Source organism: Spermophilus citellus (assembly GCF_964194105.1).
Source record: "Spermophilus citellus genome assembly, chromosome: 18".
Classification (NCBI taxonomy): Eukaryota; Metazoa; Chordata; class Mammalia; order Rodentia; family Sciuridae; genus Spermophilus; species Spermophilus citellus.
Window position 1 is genome coordinate 54134128 of NC_138200.1, and position 18715 is coordinate 54152842.

At 41.7% G+C, this 18715-nt stretch overlaps 1 protein-coding gene across 2 annotated transcripts in view; it reads left to right on the forward strand.

The window, feature by feature from the left end:
• The first annotated feature begins 687 nt into the window (after positions 1 to 687).
• The window catches only part of WWP2 (WW domain containing E3 ubiquitin protein ligase 2), a 139575-nt gene continuing 121547 nt past the window's right edge, over positions 688 to 18715 (forward strand). The window contains exons 1-3 of one of the 2 annotated variants that reach the window (XM_081275514.1): positions 688 to 791; positions 15128 to 15158; positions 16480 to 16564. In XM_081275514.1, coding sequence (XP_081131640.1) covers positions 16495 to 16564 — 70 coding nt within the window. In that variant the 5' untranslated portion in view covers positions 688 to 791; positions 15128 to 15158; positions 16480 to 16494. The remainder of the gene's footprint in view (positions 792 to 15127; positions 15159 to 16479; positions 16565 to 18715) is intronic. The other variant, XM_081275513.1, reaches the window with a different exon arrangement.

An 18715-nucleotide genomic window follows, 5' to 3' on the forward strand; every position in this document is an offset into this window, starting at 1 on the left:
GAGCCCATACAACTCATCAATGTTGAGGGACCAGATCATCAGTAAAGAGTGTTGATTCAAAATGTTTTACTAATTCATACAGATCTATGTACTCTGTAAAGGGAATGGGGTTGGTTTGGTGTGGCAGGTTATTTTATGGACCCAGCCAAGTGTTTTTAAGTTTTTAAATTTTTGTTGCAAGAACTGATGTGTCACAAAGACCTGGACTTTTGTTTTTGGAGCCTAGGACGAAGCTTGACACATGGTAGGTGTAAAGTTGCCAGAACTAGCAAATGCAAATAAGAGATAATTAAATTTGATTTTCAGATACTCAGCAAATACTTTCTTTTGTATAAATAAGTCCCTTGCAGTACTTGGGACATGTTTTACATTCTTGTTTATATGAAATTAAACTAAGTACGTCCTGTATTTTATCTGGCAACCCTACTAAGGAGCTCAAGTGATGTCTTAACTGGAAGGTCTTCTCTCACCTGGAACATAGGGTTAATAATTGTACCCGCCCCCACAGAGCTGACAGACAAACTAAATAAAGCCCGTGGCACTCAATTTACATGATTGCTCGGGGATCATCCAACGAGCAACACCTTTCCGCTGGCGAACACTCGGGCGATAAAAAGGCCGCCTTGGGGGTCACAGGTTCCTGGGCCCAGCCTAGGTTGCCCGCACCTGCGAGCCCGACCAGCCTCTTCCGGGTCAGGTGACCGCGCGCGGCCACGTGACCCGGCCCGAGTGCGGGCGGTGGAAGGCGGAAGTGGGAGCGGAGTTGGGCGCCGCTTCTGTGGCCGCGGCAGGTAGCGAGCGCGGGCGCGGGGGGCGCGGTGGCGGGCGGGCGGCGCGGGGCGGGCCGGGGGCGGCGGGCGGCGCGGGGTGGGCCGGGGGCGGCGCGGCCCGGGCGCCGGGGGGCGGCGGCTTCCTGTGGGAGGGGCCTGGCGCGGCGGTTCCGGCCTCCGAGGAGGGGTGTCCCGACTCCCGCCGGAGCGGGGTGGGCGCGCCGCCGGCCGTGCGGGGGCAGCGCCGGAGCGGGCGCTCGGGTGGCTGCTCTTGTAGTGGAGAGCGAGGGCTTCCGGAAGGGGAGAGGAGCGATCTTAGTGGAAGGATCGGCACCCAGGAAGGGGCGACCGAGCAGGGAGGGGGTGCCTGGGAGTGGGCGTCCGGGAGGGAGCGACCGGGAGAAGTCGGGAAGAAGATGTGGCCTGACCCTCCTCTGAGAGTGTGTGTCTTCCTTCCTCTTCGGAAATGATTGCTACCCGCGACTTTGATTTCGGTCCCATTCAGTTTTTAAACTTCAGGAGAGATCACAGCATCTTAATCATCTTCCTTTCGTCACACCCACTTAGTCCTGCTGGTGTAGGGTTTTACTTCTTGGAAAACTAGCCCTTCGGATCATATTTCTTTGAAAGATTTTCCCCTGATCTGGTCATTTTGGAGGCTAAAAACTAAAAAGGTGTGGCCACTTCGCTCTAGTCATAAAATGGCTTTTAACCTACAACATTGACCGCGACCTACGCAAGTGTTAGCTCAGCAACATAGAGGTTGTTGGAATCTTGGACGGAGAAGTGTCAACCTATACTGCTTTACGACTTTTCCGCTTTCTTAGGCTTAAATTATTCAGCTTTTCTTACCATGTGACTGCTTATCTTGACAAACTGTAACTAGATAGGGTGACTGAAAGGTCTGCGTTGTGTTCTTTAGAATTGGGACCTGTATCATGATTTTGAGGCTAAATAGCTGTGTTAAATTGTTCCTTCTCCTTTCCATTCGTGTTTGCTAAAATTTGCAGAAACGAAATGACTTTAACGAATGCTTTATAACTGCAGTGAGTGTTCAAACTGAACTCGCACAGGAGCCAGAGTCGTTTTGGGTTACAAGTAGGGGGAAAGAAGTACTTTGCTAGTGTATTAGGAGTTAAGGTTTTTTGAGTATTTGACAAACATTTAAAAAGTTAATATTTGTGGCAGCCCCTAAGAGTTAGGTTGGTGAAATGGTTATTTCCATTTCACAAGGAATAAATAGACTTAAGAGAACTCACTTGATTTTTTTTTTTTTAAACAATTAATTGCTTTCTTGGTTACTAGTCTTTCTTCCTGCTAGACTGCATATCCTTCAAGGGCAGGGTTTCATTATTTTATTTGGCTTCCTTGGCTACTGCCCTGGTGCTTGGTATGTTGTGGGCACCTGGTCAATGTTAGGTGAATAAAGAGTTTTTAAATCATACAGCTGTAAGTGGTGAATAGGAATTCCAACTCAAATCTTTTGTTCTTTCAGCACACAAGCTTGCCATTTTCTGTGTTATTGGACCATGTGAAAATGATAGGGGTGAGAAAAAGGCATGGATTGACTTCTGTCTCTCACTTTTCCATTTGCAAAGAGCTTATACTAACATATCATTTAATCTTCATGATCTTGTGAAGGTTGATATTGCCTTTATTCTAGAGATGAAGAAACAGGCTTATTGGAGTCCTTTGTTTAGATTCCAGAGCTAGTAAGTGAGCAGGGACTCAATCCCAAGTCTTTTCAATTTATAGGAACAAGAGAAAAAGTTTTATTTTTGAATATTTTTCAAGTTAAAAAGTATGATATTTTATGGAAAAATTTAGTGTTGGTCACTAAAAAATTTTTAAATGTGTCTGAAGTTTAGAAAATCCTTTATTGTACTTTCTTAGTCCTTTTTGTGCTGCTATAAAAATTCCATAGACTTGGTAGTTAATAAACAATGGAACCTTATTTGGCTCACAGTTCTGGAGGCTGGGAAGTCAAGTCAAAATTGGAGGGGCTGCATCTGGAGAGGGTCTTCTTGCTTTGTCATCCCATGGCAGAAGGCATCACAAGGCAAAAGAACATGTGTGTAGGGGAAACGGAGCGTGTGTCCAACTGACTTTTTAAAAAAATTTTTAGTTGTTGACAGACCTTTATTTTATTCACTTATTTATATGCGGTGCTGAGAATCGAACCCAGTTCATCACACATGCAAGGCAAATGCTATACCACTGAGCCACAATCCCAGCCCCTGCAACTGACTTTTGTAAGAGACACACTTTCATGTTGACATAATCCACTCACAACCTAGTTAGCTCTTAAAGATCCCATCTTTCAAAACTGTTGCACTGGGATTAGGTTTCTAACGCATGAGCTTTGGGGACACATTCAAATCATTGCATACACCATAGTTGCCTCTTTCTGGGAAAATATTGTTTCATTCAGTGATAACATAAGCCTCTGTCCTTCTATGCCAGACATTATTCTAAAGTTGAACTCAACTGTCCAGTATGGTGTCCACTGGCCACATGAAGCTGTTGAGCAAGAGATATGCTGTGAGTGTAGAGTACACACCAGATTTTGAAGACTTGGCATGAAAAATGAAAATGTCTCTGATATTTTTTATAGTGCAGTAAAATGATCGTATAAATATGTGGTGATATACAAATACACTATAAATAACACTTTGGATTAGATTAAGTACAATATGTTTAATTTCACCTGTTTCTTTTTAATTTTTAAAATGTGTTTCATAGAAAATTTATGTGGCTCCTTTTTTATTTCTATTGCACAGTGTTCTACTAAATACTGGGAATATAGCAGTACACAAGAAAGGCAAACGTCTCTGCCCTTTTGGATTTTTTTTTTTTTTTGGTACTGGGAATTGAACCAAGGGACACTTTACTACTAAGCTACATCCCTGGCCCTTTTTATTTTTTATTTTGAGATAGGCTCTCATTAGGTTGCTTAGGGCTTTGCTAGCTTGCTTAGGGCTTTGCTAAGTTGCTGAGACTGACCTTGATCGTTTTATCCTCCTATCTCAGGCTCCTTAATTGCTGGGACTGTAGGTGTGTGCCACTATGCCCAGCTGTGTGTATCTTAAATTGTAGTGGGGAAGGACTCAATAAGAGAAATAACTAAGTAAAATGTTTATTATATTGTAATAAAGCAGAGAAAAGGGATGTGGAATGTTGGGTGGGGTTGCAATTAATTTTTCTTTTGTACCAGGAATTGAACTCGGGGGCACTTGACCACTGAGCCACATCTCCAACCCTATTTTGTATTTTATTTAGAGACGGGGCCTCACTGAGTTGCTTAGCACCTAGCTGTTGCTGAGCTGGCTTTGAACTCACAGTCCTCCTGCCTCTGCCTCCTGAGCTGCTGGGATTACAGGCATGTGCCACCGTGCCTGGTGGAGATGTAATTTTAATTTTTTTGGGGTAGTTGTGTATGGACAACATGCCTTTATTTTATTTGTTTTTATTTTTATGTGGTGCTAAGGATCGAACTCAGTGCCCCACACGTGCTAGGCGAGCACTCTGCCACTGAGCTACAGCCCCAGTTCCTGGAGTTGTAATTTTAAATAGGGTTCTTAGAAAAGTTTCTTTGAAGCCAGGTGCCAGTGGTGCATGCTGGTGTAATGCCAGCGACTTGGGAGGCTGAGGCAGGAGGATTGCATGTTATAAAGCCAGCTTCAGCAATTTAGCTCTGCCTTAAGCCACTTAGTCTCAAATTTATAATAATAATAATAAAAGGGCCAGGATTACATGCAAATTCATGGAGTGATCCACATTTTAATAAATTATAACAAACTGTTAAAAAGAATCAGGGACATGGCTCAGTGGTTAAGTGCCCCTGGGTTCACTCCCAGGTACCCCCCCCCCAAAAAAAATCTGAGAAGGTGACAGTTGAGTAAAGATATGAAGCATGTAAAGGAAGGGGCCACGTGACTGAATGGGGGCAGAGTGGCCCAGGCAAAGGGATGGACAAGTTAAAAAGCTGGGAGGAAGGAGCTCACCTGGCTTGTTGGAGAGGAGTGGGTGAGCAAGGAATGAATGGGATCAGATCAGAGTGGTATTGGGTATGGGATAGAAGGTGGGCAATTCTTAGAAGGCCTTGTAGGCCATGAGAAGGATGTTGCTTTGCCCTTGGGAAGCGGTGGGTTCATTGGAGGGTTTCTTTTTTTGGGGTGGGTGGGGTGGGGTACCAGGGATTGAACTCAGGGGCACTCAATTAGTGAGCTACATCCTCAGCCCTATTTTGTATTTTTAAATTTGGAGACAGGGTCTCACTGAGTTGCTTAGCACTTTGCTTTTGCTGAGGTTGGCTTTGAACTCTGGCTCCTCTGATCTCAGCCTCCCGAGCTGCTGGGATTACAGGTGTGCACCACTGCACCTGTCTCCATGGGAGGGTTCTGAGGAGTGGAGTGGACACAATTCATCCTGCCTTTTCCCAGACCCACTCAGATTGCTATGTGAAGTAATGGGAGCCAGAATAGAAGCAAGAAGAAAGTGAGGAGGCCACCGGTGCACTCTCAGTAACAGATGCATCCTGGATGTGTTTTGAAGCATAGCAAAGGATTTGTGGATGAATTGACTTGATTTAGAGTATTAGAGGAAGAGAGGAGCTGGATCTGACTCCAAGGTCTTTGGCATGAGCAGTTGGAAGAATGGAATTGTCATTATGGCGGTGGAAGCCTGTAGGAGGAGTGGGTGGGGCTCAGTTTTGTTCTTGCTGATTGTAAAATGCATAACGGAAATTCAAGTGAAGATACTGTGGGTAATTAGAAGTAGAAGTCTAGCAGTGATAGGCCTGGGCTAGAGATGTACATATGGGGCAGTTCTATGGATGGTTTGGAAGTAAGGTGGATGAGGTCATCCAAGAAGAGTGCATCTTGCTAGAAATAAATCTCAGTTGATCCTCTTATACTAGGAGGCTTTTTAAATACAGCAAAACATTGTACTATGTTTCTAGAAACTTGGGTTTCTCTCCTTTTCACTTCTCATTTAAAGACCCTTTTGAAAACCACAAGCTAATGGGTTCTTTTTTCTTAAGGAAGCTGTTCTTCCAACAGGGCATCTCTGTTGTGCCACTGAAATCAATTCAGTTGCCAATTTCTGGTGGGTTGGCAACCAATTTAGAGACCTCTGGGGAGAGTGAGAAGGAGACACAGCCAGGCAGCAGGGATAATGGGTTGTTAATGTTTAAAATATTGGTTTCACTGAATAGGTATTGAACATAGCTTTTTGTCACATACCCCACCATTTTATAGATTTAACACAAATAGAACCAACCCTAGGTGAAGTGATCTGTGTGAGGTCATGTAGCCAAGAAATAGAAGAGCTGGGATTTGAATCTTGAACTTGTGAGTTCGGAGCTGATGTTTCCATGAATAAGACAGTTGGTAGCAGATGTCTGAACATCATCTCCCATTGGGATCAAATCTGTGAGCTGCTTTTGAGTGACTTTGTGTCACTTAGAACTATTATGGGTTCTGGAATTTCTGAGAGGTGGGAACAAAAGGGAAGATGTGTTTCCCTTAGATTTCAATTAGAATCTTTTTCAGAAGGCTGCAAGTTCCCTGTTCTTGTCCCCAAGCCCCCCTAGCTTATAAAGAGTCAGTGATTTAAGAGGTAATAACTACTGGGAAAATACCAAGGACCAAGACAGGGAAGTCCTGACCTGAGGCCAGTTGTCTCCCTCAAATCACCTGTGCCTTTTGCTTCTTGTTTTGTTATGAGATTGGTTTTCCTATCTCTTTTATTTTATTTATTTATTTTTTTAAATGTTTATTTTTTTAGTTGTAGTTGGACCCAATACCTTTATTTTATTTGTTTATTTTTATGTGGTGCTGAGGATCGAACCCAGGGCCTCGCACGCACTAGGCGCATGCTCTACTGCTGAGCCACAACCCCATTCCCATCTCTTTTATTTTTAGTTTGTACTTTCATTGTGCTTCAAATGCTATTCTTCCCCATCCTCCCCCATCTCTTTTTCTGTGCTTTGTCTTTGTTCTGGTCTTATTTGGCAAAGTTCACTTCTGTTTGATTATTTTTCAATATGGGCCTTTGGAGAATGGACAGTAATTCAATCCTGGACAGAGGAAAGAGGCCAAGAAAGAAGCCCTAGTATTGGAAAGACCTGGAAAAGCATGAGAGTATAAAGGAAAGGAGAGACTTTTGGATAAATCCTTCTATTGCAAATCTTTCAAGAAGTGGAGGCAGGGTTGATCTATAGTTAGAAATAAGCTCTGCCTTTTTCTGCAGCTGGTTAATTAGAAGGAAAATCTTGGTGCTATTGAGTAGTTTTTGCTTTTTCCTGGTTCATTTTTCTGCTCAGTTCTTTGCATCTCAAGATCAGTGTTTACTGTTTTTTTTTTTTTTTTTTTTTTTTTAAATTCAAAGCTGGGTCAAGAGTTTAGCAATTGAGGTTGAGTTGCTGTATTCTCAGAGTGTAGAATTTTTATCTCAAGAATAGTAGTGTGTGGATGGTATTTCAAGAATACTTCCTAAGAGCTGCCTCTTTACTTGAACACATTTAATTGGCACAGTAATCTTATGAACTAAATATTCTTTTTTCCCTCAGGACTGAGGACCAAACTCAGGGCATTGCGTGTTAGGCAAGCATTCTGCAACTGAGCTAAATCCCCAAACCTGAACTAAGTATTCTTACAGGTTCACTTTTTAGTTGAGGAAACTAAAATTTAGAGAGAGTAAATAATTGTATCATTCAATGGCTTCTGCATGGTTAAGCCTGTTTAACTTAAGAGATTGGTATGAAAGTTTCTTGCTTTAAGAATGGTAAAGCAAGATGCAGGCTGAGAGTGTGGCTCAGTGGTAGAGCATTTGCCTAGGATGGGGAAGGCCCGGGGTTCAATCCCCAGCACCAAAAATAAGATCAACCCATTCTTACAGTCCAAATGTTCATCAGCTAATGAATGGATATGCAAAACATATATCCATGCAGCTGAATATTATTCAGCCACAAAAAGGAATGACGTTCTGATGTATGCTGCAATAAGAATGAACCCCCAAAACATGCTAAGTGAAAGAAACCAGTCCAAAAAGACCACATATGTGTTACATGATTCCGTTTATATGAAATGTCTGGAATAGACAAATCTAGAAAACAGACAAATGGTTTCCAGGGTCTGAGGACAGGGAAAAGTAGGGAGCGACTGCTGATGGTGTAGGCTGGGGTGATGATAGTATAACTCTAAAATAAAGTAAAACCCACTGAATCATATGCTTTAAAAATGAATTTATTGCATCTGAATTATATTTCAATAATAAAGAATGGAGAAAGCTTTGTGCAGTGGTGCATGCCTGTAATTCCAGTGACTCAGGAGGCTGAGGCAGGAAGATTGCAAGTTTCAGGCCAGCATCAGCCGTTTAATGAGAGACTTAGCAATTAAGTGAGACCCTGTCTCTAAATAAAAAGGCCTGGGAGTGGGGTAGGGGGATGTAGCTCAGTGGAAAATGGCCCTGGGTTCAAACCCCAGTACCCAAACAAACAAACAAAACCCAGAATGAAGTAGTCTTATTTCAAATGTGCCCTCTGTGTTCTGTGGAGGCCCAGTCAAGATTCTAGTGAAGAGGCTGGGGTGTGGCTCAGTGGTAGAGTGCTTGCCTAGCATGCACGAGATTCTGGCTTCCATCCCCAGCACTGGAAAAAAAAAAAAAAAAAAAAAAAAGATTTAGTGCAACACCAGCAGCCTCTGCCCTTCTGGGTTCTGTGACACCACATGTCCTTTACCTTCCTCTGTTGTTTCCAGTAAACGCATTAAAGGTTTTTTTCTCCTTGCTCGTTTGACCTTAGATATTTCAAGTTTTTTGACCAAGAACAACTATGATAGGTCTCTGTTGTCTTTCTGGATGTCTGTGGAAACTGAGCAAGTAGGTGGACCTTGAAGTGCTTCTTTGTGCTAATGAGAAAGACTTCTTTTTGCCCCCTACCCCCTTAAAGGAGTTTCTTATTTAAAAGTTGAGGTGTAAAGCCACTATTTGTTCCCTTCAGCTGATTAGCCCTGGGCTGTATTTTGGATCTGGACTGTGCTCCAAACACCATGTGCCCAAGACTTGGTCCTCAGCTTGGTGCTCTTGGGAGGTGCTAAAACCTTTAACAGCTGGGGCCTTGTAGGAGGTTTTGTGGTCAACTGAGGGTGTGCCCTTGAAGGGGATGGTAGGACCCGTCCCTTCTGCCTCTCATTTGCGTCCAGTCCATGAGGTGAGGGGCTTTGTTCCACCAAGAGCTCCCTGGCATGATATGCTACCTTGGCCCTTAGTCCAAAAGCAACTGGTCAGCCAGCCTGGACCAAAACCTCCAAACTGTGAGCCAAAGCAAGCTTTTTTCTCTTTAAAAGATGACCTCAGGTATTTATTAGAGTGACAGGCAAGCTAACTACCACAATCTGAAGTTGGTGGTTCATTCAAGATGATTCCGTGGTCTCTCAACCAGGGGGTGGGAGCAGCTGCCTTCTTGGTGGTAGGCCCCCATGATATCACGCAGGGCCTGGGGTATGTTTATGACCCTGAAGTTGGAGATAAGGAAGGAGTAGACAGAGATAAGGAAGGAGTAGAAGAGTGGGAGTGACAAGGAGTCCTTTTTGTGAAGACCAGAGACAGGCTGCCTGCTAGTTTTCTACCAGAGCCCTTCATGCTTCATTCTGTTTCCATTCATTAAAATAGATATTTTGTTCTCAAATTCTCTGAACAAAGCTAACTATTTGTGTTAGTGGTGGCATCAACATTTTTTTTTAAAGAACATGAAAATTACTCGATTTTCTTTATAATGAAATACAACATAATGGTACCTTTAAGATTCTGTTTTCTTCCTGGACTTATAAGAAACAGTAATTTCAGCAAGACCATGCCCCTGTGACTACAGGAGTTCTTTCCTTCCTTTCTTTTCTTCTTCTTTTGGTTGCTGCGGGGTTGAATCCAGGCCTTGCACATGCTTTGTCTCAGAACTTCACCCCTAGCCTTTTCTATTTTAAATTTGGAGGCAGGGTCTTGCCAAGTTACTGAGGCTGGCCTTGAACTTGTGATCCTCTTGCCTAAGCCTTGGTGAGATTACCACCACACCCTACTCCATCTCAGAATTTTTTTTTTTTACTTTTTTTTTTTTTGTGAGAGAGGAGGGGGAGAGAGAGAGAGAGAGAGAGAGAGAGAGAGAATTTTTTTTTTAATATTTATTTTTTAGTTCTCGGCGGACACAACATCTTTGTTGGTATGTGGTGCTGAGGATGGAACCTGGGCCGCACGCGTGCCAGGCGAGCGCGCTACCGCTCGAGCCACATCCCCAGCCCCCCCCTCAGAATTTTTTAAAAAAAATATTTTTTAGTTGTTGCTGTACCTTTATTTTGTTTATTTATATGTGGTGCTAAGAATTGAACACAGTGCCTCATACATGCCAGGCGAGTGCTGTACCACTGAATTACAACCCCAGCCTTCATCTCACAATTTTTGATTAAATTGTTCATACTATTATGATCATAAATATTCACAGCTGAGCCATGTAGTATACTTGGATTACATTTCCTTCATTATACATCCCCCATCCCCATACTGGGGATTAAACAAACCCAGGGGCACTCAACCACTGAGCCACATCCTCAGCCTTTTTTGGGGGTAACTTTTATTTAGAGAGAGGGTCTCATAGTGTTGCTTAGGGCCTTGCTAAGTTGCTGAGGCTGGCTTTGAACTCAAGATCCTCTTGCCTCAGTCTCCTGAGCTGCTGGGGTTACTGTGTCTGGCCTTACTTTTTTTTTTTTTTTAGTTAAATATTTCCTCCAAACATTCTAATAGAGCTAAATACTTCTTTCAATGCAAGTAAGATGCATCATGGAATCTGTTCCTTCTGTTTTCTAAATTCTCAAATCTGGACTGCCTGGGGTTTGTCTAGGAATTCCTTCTACCTCTCCCGTGTGAATACCTGGTGTCCTCTGTCTTCCTCATTTCCTCCTGGGAGTGGTTTTTCAGTAGCTTCATGAGAAAGCCAACTTTTTTGAGACTTTGCAATTCCGAAAATATAATTGTTTTCTGTCATACTTGATTGATAGTTTTCTTGGCTATAGAATTCTGGATTGGAAATAATTTTATCTTGCAATTAGGAAACATTACATGTTCTAGCCTTCAGTGTAACTGCTAGAAGTCCCATGCCATTCTGGTTGCTGTTCTTTGTAAATGTCGCTGGAAGCTTGTATCTTTTTTATTCTCATCTTCCGGGATTTCATGATATTGTGCAGTACGTTTCTTTTTCATTCATCCTGCTGTGCTCTCAGTGGGGGCCTTTCTGTCTGGAAATGTATATCAGCTCTAGAAAAAAAATGTCCTACCATTTCTTGATGAAATGTCCTCCTTCTTCAGCACACACCTTCACTTTGTCAACTTTGTTTCTGCTCTCAGAGCTGTTCTTCCCCAGACCACTTTCTTATTCTCTGAATATTTCCTCCTTTTTTTTTTTTAAATGACATTCTTTTCTTGATTCCTGTGTGCAGTGTTTCATTATTGCTCTGAATTGTTTTGAGGTTTTCTTTGACTTTTCTTTAACTGTTTTTCACTAAATCCATTACTTCCTTCAATGATCAAGTTCTTTATGTGTCTCTGTATTTTTCTATGTGTGTGTGTAAAAAAAATACACATATATATATTTATTTATTTATATATTTTTCTTTTTGGGTGGGTGGTCCTGGGGATTGAACCCCCAAAGTGTTTTACCACAACCCCGTCCCTTTTTATTTTTTATTTAGAGAAAGGGTCTTACTAAGTTGCTTAGGGCCTTATGAAGTTGCTCTCAGGTCTTGAACTTGCAATCCTCCTGCCTCAGCCTCCAGCGCTGCTGGGATTACAAGTGTGTGCTACCATACCTGGCCATTTGGTGTTTTTTATATCTACATCTATCTATCTATCTATATTTATCTATCTATTTATTTATTTATTTAGTTGTAGGTGGACACAATACCTTTATTTTACTTTTATGTGGTGCTGAGGACTGAACCCAGTTCCTCACGCATGCTAGGAGAGCGTGCTACCACTGACTGAGCCACAAGCCCAGCCCCTATGTATATTTATTTTATTTTATTTTTTTTAGTTGGATACAATACCTTTATTTTATTTATCTATTTTTATGTGGTTCTGAGGATCGAACCCAATGCCTCACACATGCTAGGCAAGTGTTCTACCACTGAGCCACAACCCCAGCCCCCATTTGGTTATATTTTAAACATTGTTCTCCCTCCTCACTTGGCTATCCCAGGCTTATGCTGACTCACCCCTGCCCCCCCCACACATATCCCTTTTGGAGTGACTTGGATACAAACACTTTTCAAGGGAAAATGTTACTTGAGTATAAAAATGGAGTCATTGGTTGGGCACGATGGCACATACCTGTAATCCCAGTGGCTCCCGAGGCTGAGACTGGAGGATCTCGAGTTCAAAGTCAGCCTTAGCAAGGTGCTAAGGAACTCAGTGAGACCTTGGCTCTAAATAAAATACAAAATAGGATTGGGGATGTGGCTCAGTGGTTGAGTGCCCCTGAGTTCAATCCCTGGTACCAAAAAAAAAAAAAAAAAAAAAAAAAAGGAGTCATCTAGGGCTGGAGATGTAGCTCAATGGTAGAGTTCTTGCCTAGCACATTCAATCCCCAGTATAAAAAATAAAAAAGGAGTCATCTATTTGTGTTGCTGTAATGGGTATAGAATCAATTTCTGGCCTCAAGTTTCACGAGCTTCCTCTTGCAGACAGTGGGGATTGAGACCTAATGCGTCCCTGTTAGGAACCATGTCTAAGATGAGACTCTGAGACAAAAGCGAATAGGTTGGAATTACTTGGACATGGTTGAGATCTGTGTGTCAGTCAGCTTTATGGTGCTATAGCCAAAATACCTGACAACAACAACTTGGAGGAGGAAAAGTTGATTTTGGCACACATTTTTGGCAGTTTACGCCATGTCAGCCAACCCCAGGGTTGAGCAGAACATCATGGTGGTAGGTGGTAGTAGAAGAAAACCTGATCAAGAAGCAGAGAGAGCAAGATGGGACCGGGTGGGCAAGGTATAATCCTCAAGGACACACCCCTAGTGACCTACTTGCTCTAGTCCTGCCCCCACCTGCCTATAGTAGTCCTTTCAAATTATTAATCCACCATGGATTAATTCTCTGATTAGATTACAACTCTCATAATCTGATCATTTCACCTCTGCATGTTCTCTCATGAGTTTTTAGGGGGACATATCATATCCAAACCATAAAATCTGTCTTCCTTTCCTGGTTATGGTTATTTTTCTTACATGGAGATTGAAACAGCTTTACAAGTCACAGTGCCTGCCTTGTAATGTCGGGGTGGTATTTGGCTAATAGAGTATGAAGTGCACCCAGAGCTGCAAATAATAACTTGGATTACTGTTGAAAATGATGGTCTGTAATCATGAAAGACATGAGAGAAGAAAAACATGGCGGCATCATCTACCCCATTTCTCCTGCTTTCCCAATTGCCTTTGTTCTTTCTGTGCCTTCTTTAGAACTTATCCAATTGATTTTGTTTTGGGGCCATGAGTTGTAGATCAAGAGGTTTGGTTTTCCTCTCACTTAACAGGCCGTGTGGGGACTTGGAATTTCATCCTCTAAGAGTTAGACCAAAGGCTAAAAACAGCTGAAGCTAAGAACAGATAGTTTAAAAACTACCCTTAGTTGAGTTGCCTGAGGAAAGAAAGAGTCCCAATAGATGTAAAGATTTTTAAAATATTCTTTTATTTTTAAAGTCTATAAATAATGGATTTCCAGCTTTTAGTGTTATAACCCCTGTTACTAGAAGCCCCAGGGCTTCATTTATAATCATTAATCTTTCTTTCATTACTACTCAGGATAGAATCTTTTTTCCTCCTTAAAATTATTATTCAATTATGAAAAAGATCAAACATGCAAATGGTTCAGAGACTAAGATAACAAACAGTCATAAAAGCCACCATCTGGATTTAATGAATATGAACATTTTGCCATATTTGCTTGAGAACTTTTTTCTTTAAAAGATAAAATGTTAACAGCTACAGTTGAAGCTCCCTTGGTCTCTATCCTTTTTCCAGTTTCTTTGCTCCCTCCTCCCCTACCCCAGAGGGAACTTTTGTTCTCAACCTGGTATGTCTCCTGCCTGTCTGTGCTTCTGTATTTTACTATGTCTGTGAGTCCACAGCAACATGCACGGTTGTTGGGTGTGGCATTATGCTGTAGTGAGGCTGACACTTGTGCCCCGCTTCTCTCATGGTTTGGGACTTGTACATATGATTAAATTCACATCTTTCAAGTATGAGGGAGCATTTTAGAAATATATCATAACTTATCCATTCCCCCACTGATGAGCACTTAGGTTTGTTTACAGGTATTTGGTGTTATAAGCATTGTTTCTTCTGCCTGTATTGGGAATCCCCCAACCCCCTTCAAATGACTGGGGATGGAATCCTGGGGGTGGGGGTTCTGCATATGCATCTTCAGTGCTTCCAGAGGTTCTGAGGTGTCATCTAATTGCCATGACCTCCAGAAGCCTATGAGACTTCTCACCAACACTTATTGTCAGACTTCTAATCTGATGGTTAGCTGAAAGAGTTGATCATTTTACTGCTTTCCCAAAAGAAATTCAGTCTAAGGGAGTAAAACAATTTTTTTTTTTCTCATCTTTGTGAGGCCCTGGGTTTAATTCCCAGTACTGCCAAAAAACCAAAAAAATCAAACAACAAACAACAACAACAACAACAAAACTCCAAACAAAACAAACAAAAACCAAAAAATAACAACCCCAACCCAAAATGATGCATTCTTAAGTGTTTTTGTAAACTGAATATATCTTATAAATAAGGAAAATTCTATTTTGCCAAAAATCATAAAGCATAAAATTGTTTGACTTAAGCTGTGGAGAAAGTGTCAAGGTCAATGCCACTTTGCTGTAGATACATTTAATTCTCATTATAAAGGACTTCCTTTCTTAGAGTAATATTGAGGGTTAATAACCATGTTTAGGGGCTGGGGTTGTGGCTCAGAGGTAGAGAACTCGCCTAGCATGCATGAGGCACTGGGTTTGATCCTCGGCACCACATAAAATAAAGATATTGTGTCCACCTATAACTAAAAAATAAATGTTAAAAATAACCATGTTTAGGGCCCAACAACTCATTAAAATAGGACTTTAAATAAATCTCTAAAATAGATTGAAAGATAGTATTAAGGATGTTGAATAGGACTGGAATTTTACAGTGTTTTTATAGCAGTAGATTTCAAGCATGATTATCAGATATCTGGAGGCCTCCTGGACGCTCTGGGTCTTGCAAGGTCAAAACTATTTTTCATAATAACACTAATCCTTTATTTACCTTTTCATTGTAGTTGTACTTGCACTGATGGTGTAAAGGCAAAGGTGAGTACAACTGTAGGTACCACAGTCGAGACAAAGTGTACTCTTGTCATTGTATTCCTATCGGGACACATTCTTGTTAAGAAGAAAACAGCCAGTTTCCTTTAAGAATGTCCTTGCCTGATGAGGTGGTGCATACCTTTAATCTCAGGAGGCTGAGGCAGGAAGATTGTAAGATTGAGGCCAGCCTGGGTAGCTTAGAAAGACTCTTTTTCTCAATAAGAACTGGAGATGTAGCTCACCTAGCATGCCCGAGGCCCTAAGGTTCAATCCCAGCACCGAAAAAACCAATGTCTTTGATAAAGTAGTAAAAGCTATTACTTTTATTAAGTCTTGACTTGTGAGCACACGTCCTTTTCACATTGTGTGTTGAAATGGGAATGGGCCTAAAGTGCTACTAACTCGGATGCATAAAGGCTGCTGGAGAGTAAGCACTCGTACAGTTATGAATCGAGAGCTTAAATAGTGGCATTTTTCATGAAACACCATTTTTACTTCAGAAAACAACTAAGATACAACTAAAGTTACTAAATTTGGGAATTTGGCAGACATTTTCCTCCAAATGAATGAAGCGAGCCTGACACTTCAAGGAGAACAACTGGCAGTATTTGCTGCCAGTGACAAAATAGGAGTTCTTTAGTGAAAATTAGAATTTTGGAACGCTTACATCTCCACCAAGAGCTCAACAGCTTCCCAAGCTTGGAGACTTATCTGATGAGATCATTGGTGACATTCACAAATGTGATTTTTCTTTGATACCGTATAATTAAATGTGTCAACATTTGGAATATCTACATGGCTCAATGAACCAATATTTTCCAAATGACAAATGACAACGTTCCAGAATCTTATTTGAGCAAGAGATCTGTTCAGAGTGCCAGTTAGACTTCTGCTTCTAGATGGAGTGACAGGGACACCCGATGGCTAAGGATGTTTAGCATCTTTTCTTGGGTTTATTGGCCATTTGGGGATCTTCTTTGGAGACATATCTATTCAGATCTTTTGCCCATTTGAAGATCAGACTAGTTGTCCTTTTGTTGTTGAGCGGGGACTTTCTTTTTTGGAGATATTCTGTTAGCCCGCCCCACCCCCCCTCCAGATTTTTCTGTAACAGTCCTGTTGCCTTCCTCTGCTACCCCAGGCCTCTCCACATTCAGTAGTCATTGCAAGACAGACAGACAACACTGCTGAAAGCAGCATGGCCACAGTGGCTTGGATATTTGTATTTTTTTCTTTGTCTCTGCCTTTTTGAACTATAAAAATTTGGTTCAATTCGTTGTCTTCTCAGACATTCTCTAAACCCACTGTTCTGCTTATCTTTCAGTTTCACGGTGATGATATGGCATCTGCCAGCTCCAGCCGGGCAGGAGTAGCCCTGCCTTTTGAGAAATCTCAGCTTACTCTGAAAGGTGAGTGGCTTTGTGTGAAGTGTTGTATCATAGGAGGTCTGTCCCAATCTGGAGAAGAGGTGGAATTGCACACCACCTCGTGATCTGGAGAGCCAAATTTTCTAAAGTAGCTGTTCATTCTCACAGGATTGTCAGCAGAGCTCTAATTCTTGAAAAGGAAGGAAAATAACTTGAGGATGATGGGGGAAAAAAGTAACTGAAATGGTCCGAATTGGTGATTTCTTCACATCCCAGAGCTGTTTTCTATATGTGTTCGACCCGTAGGGCTTCTCATACAACCTCTCTGGGTTTCAGGTTGCTTGTATACTTTCATCTCTTTTCTCAAAAGTCACCTTTACGGAGGCCTTCCTATCTCATGCTCTATAGCCACCTCCCTCCCTGACATCCTCACACCTGTCTCCTTCTCCTTTACATTTTTCTTCTCAGCCCTTGTTACTGTTCAACATACTACACATTTTCATTTATTTGATTTGTCAGCTGTGTCCCTCAATAGAATATAGGCTCCATGAGAACAGAGTATTTGGTCTGTTTCGGTCCCTATTGAGACCCCAGCCACAGTGATAACTCAGTGTATATGATGGGGATGGAAGAGTGTAGCTCTGTGGAGTCAGCAAGGAGCAGGTGCCTGGAACGGAGTGTGGCACTCAGTACCTGAGTTCAGGCCTGCAGCATGGTCATTGGGAGGCAATTTTTTTTTTTAAACAATATTCTTCATTAGAATTTCTGAGATGTAAATGTTATTCACTTATTTAATACATTCATGTAGTTCAAAATTATTTCCTTTCCCTAGCCCTTCAGTACCCTGCTTGGAGGAAACTAACATTGGTCATTTCTTTAGTGTCCCCTCTAAGACACACCCAAGGGGAAGCATTTTTATAATTTTGATCACCAGATTGCCTTTCTTGGAGGGAATGCTCTTAGCACTGTGCGAGAGTGCCTATTTCCCCACAGCTTTACCAACCATAGTGTTGGTGGACTTCTATTTATTTATTTTGTGGTGCTGGGGATCAAACCTACTGCATGTTAGGCAGGTGCTCGGCCCCTGACCTATGCCCCCAGTCCCTGTTGTTTAACGTTTGTTTTGTCATTTTATTAGTAAAAGGTTGTGTTTTGGGCTTGGGGTATAGTTCAGAGTTATGGTGCTTACCTAGCATGTGTGAAGCCTGGGTTTGATTCCCAGCACTGGGGGGGGGGAGGGGATATTGTTTTCTCAGTGTAGTTTTATTTCCTACTTTTAAAATTATAAACGATGTTTAGCGTCTATCATATTCAATGGCAATCTGTGTTTCCTTTTCTTGTGGCTTGCCTATTCATATTCTTTGCCTATTTCTGATTGAGTTGTTGAGTGTGTGTGTGTGTGTGTGTGTGTGTGTATGTGTGTGTGGTCTTGAAACATTTTAACTATTTTTCTGTTGTAGTCCTTTAAGTAGGGAAATGGGTTATAATGAACTGATAAGGTTTTGACCTTGGGTCTGCAGCCTTTACTAGCTTCCCTAATAATTAGCAGGCCTGGGCCAAAGCAGAATCCTGATTATAGAATCTGGTGGCATTCCAAGGTCCCTATTTTGACACATAATGATTCCTCAATGTTTTTCTGTTGCCTTTACTTAAGGCAGATTTTCTTACAAGTGTGGAAAGAGTTAACTTGACTGGTGTGTCTCCTATATGCATTCAGTAGGGATTCCATAGTACCATCCAGGAAAACAGTGGAGAGAGAGACATGACAACGTAATTGACATTGGTGGTTCTTACTCCCATTTCATTGATCTAGCCAATATAGTACAATTGAGGGGCATTACTAAGTGGTTCCCTCTGTTTATCCCGGTTGCCTTGTGTTTCTCCATAGTGAATGTGAGCATAGAGTCTTAAGGTTCTTTTTAAAATGCATCAAGGCCCTTAAACATAAACCATCATTTTTTCTGATATTTAACTCAATTAAAAAATCATAGCATAATAAAGCAAAAACTGGCTACTTAGAACCTCTTGAGGAGAGGTAGTAGGCCAAATACTATCACGGTGCCTTTCTGATAGTATTTTTTCTTTTTACAGTGCTAGGGATTTGACCCAGGGCTTTGTGCATGCTAGGCAAGTGTTCTACCACTGAGCCATAGCCCCAATCTTCTAAGAACCTTTTGAGGGTATAAATTTTTG